Below are 7040 nucleotides of genomic sequence, written 5' to 3' on the forward strand. Positions count from 1 at the left end.
GTGATACCTCAGGGCAAAGCTGGACGGATAAATAAAGCATTGGTAGGGAGCCATTTGGAAGCAAAACATTGAAGCAGGGAGGGGGTTGAGGGTGCCTGAGCGCCGGCTGAGGCTCCTGCACTGATCTGCGCTGCATGATGCAGACAACAGAGGAGAAAGAAGAGGAAGAGGAGGAGGGAGAGAGGAAGGAGGAGCGAGCGGGGTAACCGACTGGTTGAGGCTCGCAGCTCGCAGTCTCTCCTCTGTGCTTTGCGAAGCAGCTTCTCTCTGCTTTTCCTCTCTCCCTCGCACACACCGCCTTTTCCGACTCTTTTGCCTGAGCTGACAAGAGCAGACGTAGCGGCAGAGGGCTCACTCGCTCCAACTACTCACGCACCATGCTGCCCTGGAGAAGGAATAAGTTTGTTCTGGTGGAAGATGAGGCCAAGAGTAAACCCAAGAGCCTGGGGACTGGGCTGACCTACCACTCCATCCTCTCCTCTCTTCTGCGCTCCTGTCCGGACCTGCTGCCCGACTGCCCCTTCGACTGGGTGGGCAACATCTTCCATACCAAACGGCAAAAGGTGGAACTGAACAAAGAGGAGCCTGTTTACAATGTGCGCTACCTGGGGAGTGTGGTCACCATCACGGCAAAGGGAGACGGCTGCACCCAGGAGGCTGTGGCCAAGATCTGGGCGAGGAGCAACTACGGGGAGCAGAGTGTCAAGATGAGGTTGACAGTGGGACCGCAAGGCATCCGGATGAGTGCTGACAAATCTGGAAAAAAGAAACCCATCCATCTTTACTCTCTGAACAGAATCACCCATTGCGGCACTGACCCCTCACGGCCCAAGATCCTGGCTTGGATCTACAGGCACCAGGTCAAGAACATGGCGGTGGTGCTCCGGTGTCACGCCGTCCTGGTCAGCAAGTCGGAGAAGGCCCGGGCCATCGGCAACAGCCTCTACCAGAACGCCTCCTCCGCCTTCAGCGAGTTCAAGCGGCTGAAGCGTCAGAGCGATTTCCGGCACTGCCAGCAGCAGCTGCTGGGGGAGGAAGCGGTTCCCCTGATGCCGCTGAGGAGGCTGCTGAACGGGCAGTGCCACTACAGACCGCCTGCCGACAATCCCGGGAGCACCACCCGCCTCTGCTCCATCACGGAGGAAGAGGAAGAAGAAGAAGAAGAAGAGGACGACGAGGACAGTGAAGATGAGAAGCAGGAGATAGAGAAATCAGTGGAGGATGTAGAGGAGCAGCAGGGGAAACAGATTTTCACAACAAACACAGACCCGACTCAGTTATTATCAGAGTTGGACATTGGGGATATTGCCAGACTGGAGCAGTGCCAAATCAACTTTGTCTGTGACAGCAACAACAACACGTTTACATTTGTAACCTCTCTGGTGTGACAGCTTAAAGAACGCAGCACTAGAGTAACACATTCCTCTCTTAGCCCCTCACTGGTACCCGACTCAGGCTCACTCCTGCCCCGTCCATGTAATGTGAAGTGTTTACCAGAAACTTCTCCTACTACCGGGGGGGTGGGGGGGCTGGAGAAACAGGCGGACGATGGTTCTGTGGGAGTGATTTCTGTTCTGGCCAGATGGCTCAAATGCTGGTTTGACTGTTGCAGTTTGGGAAACTGCGTGTTTACAAAGAGGGCTGGTGATGCACAGACGAACGATATAGCACAACGACAAATGAGGACAACGGTTTCAGAAAAAAGAAAAAAAAAGGAGAGCTGACGCTGAGATCACTCGGTCACATATTGAACACGGCACCAAGCAGGATGCTTTCATTAGTCTTCTATCCTTTTATTTTTGTGAGTATGCTTAAAACCGTGTTTGCCAGCAGGGACATTTTTCAGATCGACTTGTAATATTTTTTCAGGGACGTTCTTTGTAAATGTATGTAATTTTTCTAGTATGACAATCCTCACTAAAATTGTTTGCAGACTGACCTTTTCCGAGAGCTTACAATCGCGGGAACTTTATTACGGTTTTACTAATGATCACGGTCAACTAATGAATAAGGCTATAATTTAGGAAGCAAGCCATTGAGTCGACGTGTTTATTGCTGTCATTTGTTACAGTCCTTATCATTTATGCATGCCGTGTCAGCAGTAACCTTTTCGTGCTGAGCTTTTGTCTTATTCATGTGAAACCTTTGATCCTTTGGCTTTTAAAATTAACACTGTGATAAATTTGTGGACAGGTTCAATGTCTAATTCATGTAATGCATTTCTTTTTATATACCTATCGTAGTGTCACCTGTCTTGCCAAACAGCAGCAACAACAACAACAACAACAACAACAACAACAAAACAGATCTCATGGCTTTGCTCTTTTTAGCCAAGTTTTGCAAATGCAGATTTTCCACATAAGCCCTGATGGACAATTACAATTTAACACAAACTGTTTTGAATATGACTTTAGTTAATTTCCTGTTGATAATATCTGTACAACCGTCTAAAGATGCATTGTGATTATTACAAGATGAAGCTATTTATTTTCCAAATATGATGAATAAAAATGACCCTCACTTGGGTTTTCTTCTTGAATCACAGGGGAGGGTATTTCTAGATGTTTTGGAAGAGATTATTCAAATGAATCCAACAACTTTGCATTCCACTAGTGAGCATTTGCATATTTACTGATTTTGAAAATGTGTCTGACCTACACTTCAAAGAGAGAAAAAACAACATATTTACACCAGCATGATCTGCTTCTTGAGCTATAAAACTGCATTAAAAAAAAGTATTTTTTCCCACGAGAAAAGACACAACTTAAAACTGCCAGTCAATCCCATTATTTGTTAATGTGGTTTGAGAAATGTCTGCAGGCCTTGAACTGGCTTCTCAGCCTTTTTACTCTGAGGGGAGCAATTAATCAGCGCATTGAATTGTTCAGGAAATGAACATAAAGCACCTGGCTCGGCAGGACTGCTGTCAGGCTCTGACGGAAGCGAGTGATCCAAAACGGGGAATAGGAAGTTGACTCACCCATCAACCATTTTACTGCAAACATCAGCCATTTCAGTGATGACGGAGTCTTCGAGATCTTTTCACAAACATCGGCGAGTGACGACGATGACACATTTAAAACCGAAGCATGTTTGAACTCTGGTGTTTTACAATCGGCATCCCCTGTCTTTTTAAAAACAATTTATTTGTTTAATATATTCCACATTATTTCATCACAATATAACATTGTAGTGCAATACATAATAATAATAATACCCTTTGAAATTATTGAAAATAATAATTAAATCGGTGGATTTGAAATGATTCTGATGGATGGTTCTGAAGGGATATTTTCTGCTGGAACCTTTAAGATCAATATTTTTCTTTTCCGGGACTAAGCCACCTCTGAAAAACAACAGGCTCTAATGTCAGAAGATAGATAATAAAGGATTCCCGTGTCCTTGCAACAAATCATCTCGTAGCAAGGATAACTACACATTGTGAATACTAAGGGAAAACATCTTTTTGTTGCCATACTTTTTATTTTCCCTCCATTTTAATCTTCAGTCAGTTCGACAGGCTCCTATTCTGCATATATAAAGTCACACACACACACACACACACACACACACACACACACGTACGCACACAAACACAGTATACAAGGTGATAAAGTCGGTCATGTATGCTCACTGACATTCATGCAGAAATGCATTGTGTTATATATGCTGCCAATGTATATAACATGTATTGGCTAGCAGAGGAACCATGGTGCTTTTGTGTTAACACAACTCTTGTCAGGCAAGCAGAATTGGAGGGAGCAGATGGCAGCAGCAAGGTGCATGCTGGGCTTCATCACAGTCGTCTTCCAGAATAATAAGGACTCAAGCGCAGATCCAAAGCTTGTTGCTGTTTTGTCACTTCATTCAGCCGCAGGAGATGCTCTTACAGAACACGAGATCTAATCAAACGTGGCACACACTGGCCTGTCAAGTATCGCATATAATCGTGCCATTTTACAGCAGGGTGTCTTCGGAGAGCCAACAAGCTGCTTGTGCCCGCACACAGCTGTTCAAAAGCTTCCTCATCCCAAAGCAGCGTCTGTGAAGCAAGCATAGGGAGAGTGACAGCGCCAGGGGACCGGCTCGTCTCCCATCATGACAGGGAGGAGCGGAGGAACAAAATGTTGTGCCCGAGAGCAGCTGGCAGCAGGTGGTAGTCCGTTTTGTTCCAGTGATAATTGTAAAAAAAAAAAAAAAAAAAGGTGTTGAGCAGCTTCTGCGTGAGGATGGCAGAGAGGATGGACACTCTTTCTGCAAACTTTGCCCAAGGAAATTACCCACAATTCATAGCAATGTGACAGTAAACACGGGGTTATCAATGGAAGCATGGAGAAAAAAATGCACATCTGTTTTCAGGCAGGAAAATTACATCAACTCAGAAACATTAAGGCTTAAAGATGGAACATAAAAACACATGAAATCAGAGCAATGGAAGCAGAGGCGATATTACACAGATTTATTCATCAAACTGTTTTGACATAAATGAGTAAATAGATTATTTTAAATGACCTCTCATCTTGTGAGGAAAGAGCCTGGAAGACCATCAAATCAATCAGGGAGGAAAAAGTTCAAATAAATACCCACAATTGTACATGTTTTTTGACTTTGTCATGGTAACGCATTGTCCCATTCGTATTTACACCATTTCAAGCCCTCACAGTCTCTCACACTCAACCATGTACCAGGTGATGTCAGTAAGTCCCTGAGGGTTCAGGTTTTTAAGGAGGACATTGGGATTGTGCCGAGCCCATTGGCCTTTTTTTCCACAGCAGCCATTTTGACATATCATTGGAAGGTAAACATGTGTAATTAATAACATTAATTATGGCCCTGTTCCATTGTACGTGGGCCCGGGCACTAATAGTATGCATGCTGGCTCACTGGAATGTCTGTGACACACTCAATAGAACGGGAACATAATTCACTTCATCAAATACACCCACACATGAAATGAAATGTCAAAATGTCTGCTGTAAAGAAAAACGGCTATTCCACTCTCAAAAACAAACTCCGACAGGCCACACAAAGGTGAGATTAATGCTTTATGTCAAGTCTTTTCAAACAGTATTGTTTGGTGCTGCAGAAAAGACTTCGGGGACAAAGAAGACTAACTCGTTGGTTTTGCAAATGTACATCGAGTTATGTTCACCATCTCCATTAAAGAGCAGCACACAGCTGCTTCCCTAAGAACCCCTAAGCCCTTTTTCTAGTCTTGAACAGGGCTATATAAAACCATTGCTTGACATTACATATGCCATTTTGAAATGCTAAAACTGCCAATGCTCTCATTCTTCTGGAGACAACAGTGTTCTTACATTATTTGGTCCTCCTATCATTTTACAGTCGAAGGAGAAAACTTGAGTTAGAGTTACAAGTTCAAATGATGCGACTATCAAAGCTCACAAGCATCGTTTTCTATCTCATACATATCTTATAGCATATTCTGAGCAAAGGAGTTGCACACCTGGCAATTTGCAAATGAGACGCCCTGCATTATGCTGCTCAGCAACAATGTCAAAATCTGAGAGGGAGGATGGTCTCCCTGTTGGTACAAACAATAAAACTGCACTCTAAATGTAAGATGCACATTCAGGATTTTCTTTTTTAGATTGACTGAAATATCATACGACACAGCTTCTCTACTCTTAAAGAGAGTGAGAAGTCATTAGACTACGTTGTCAAATAATTTCCCGAGGCCACAGCTGTTCCTGTTGAGTGTAAAGAATCCCGCAGGAAAAATCTTGAGTGCTAGAGAGTATAACTATACAGCCAACTAATTCATGAGAATCAGGGATTCGTTACTGCAATAAAACCTTTATGGTTTCATACCATAAAAACATAATAAGCAACACCAAAATTGTTAGGGAGAAATTCCTGCAATGAAAAATTCTGCCTAAGGAAATGCTTTTTGCTTAATGTAGTGGTGTCCAGGAAAGTGAATGACATCTCCGTCGTCTCTTTCCTACAACAGTATGTGTCAGTCGGCTTCCCTGCACTCATTTTTGCTGCTGAGCTTATTGAATATGAGCCACAGATATTCCATTGCCCTTTCCGCCGTGATTTCACTTTTACACCTGTTTGTATTACAAAATCTTTGCAAATAATGATACGCAAATGTGAGCAGATTCTTTTATTAAACCTACAAGAGGAAATGTAATAACCCTGTCACACACCAGCTGATGTCTTTCTACCACAGGCTACAGAACGGGGAGATTGCAGGAAGGTTGCACATATCTTTCGTCCCCTGACACCATTAAACAGACTGATTATGAAATCAATAACCTGGGAGCACCATAGTGTGTTCTTTTACGGCACCCAATTGGCGACGGTGCAGCTTGTGTCCTTGCTGGGTCTGCTGTTAATTGTTTTTGTTTGTTGTGCGTCAGCCGCATCGCTGGTTGTAATGGTGGGGTCTGGTTACACGCTGCATCGATCTTGTGCGACACGATGACCGCTGTAACTACATACTGACATCAGCAGTGCTCACAGAAAAACAAAGCTAAATATAGAGATAAGAGGTTTTGTAATTTTACTGCATGCGATTTTGAAGGAATACCTTTTGAGAAATATGATAATCTGTTTCCCTGACTTCCCCAGATGTAGACTAGAGATGGGCAAATCACGAGCTACTCATTACTCGACTACTTACTAAATCATGGAGATATGTGTATAGAAACGTGTCTGACATTTGTACTTGGCCCGTCACATGACTGTTGCCAAACTAAACTTAAAGGACTGGGCAGCGTCAAAAGTCCCAAAACACGCTGTGGTCAGAAAGTAGGCTGGCAGATTAACAGGCAGGGGAAAATGTTCAGCACAAAGGCTGATGAGAGAGACTGATAAGGGGAATGAGGGACAGGAGTTCACGCACATGAAGTGCAGGTGGTGACTGAAGTCAAGGTTCCATCCAAATGTGACACACGTTTTAACAGAATTTCTAGAAAATGTGCAAAAGAAAATGCGAATTGATGGATGTTTCCATCCACTGCTGTTACGCAAATGTTAGGAGTTGAAAATAATTCTCCAGTTGGGTGCCA

The 7040-nt window shown here is 43.7% G+C and overlaps 1 protein-coding gene across 1 annotated transcript; it reads left to right on the forward strand.

Moving 5' to 3' along the window:
* The first annotated feature begins 234 nt into the window (after positions 1-234).
* On the forward strand, positions 235-2670 carry fam43b (family with sequence similarity 43 member B). Its single transcript, XM_068733862.1, has one exon. It carries the CDS (start codon positions 378-380, stop codon positions 1386-1388), a length of 1011 nt encoding a protein of 336 aa, XP_068589963.1. The 5' UTR covers positions 235-377; the 3' UTR covers positions 1389-2670.
* Positions 2671-7040: the final 4370 nt, after the last annotated feature.

The sequence above is a fragment of the Cebidichthys violaceus genome, unplaced genomic scaffold (genome assembly GCF_023349555.1).
Source record: "Cebidichthys violaceus isolate CVI_PGR_0920_01 unplaced genomic scaffold, fCebVio1.0.p SCAF_6, whole genome shotgun sequence".
Lineage (NCBI taxonomy): Eukaryota > Metazoa > Chordata > Actinopteri > Perciformes > Stichaeidae > Cebidichthys > Cebidichthys violaceus.

What these genes read in the sequence shown, in the direction of transcription:
- fam43b (XM_068733862.1), top strand. Translation starts at nt 378, where the DNA reads ATGCTGCCCTGGAGAAGGAATAAGTTTGTTCTGGTGGAAGATGAGGCC.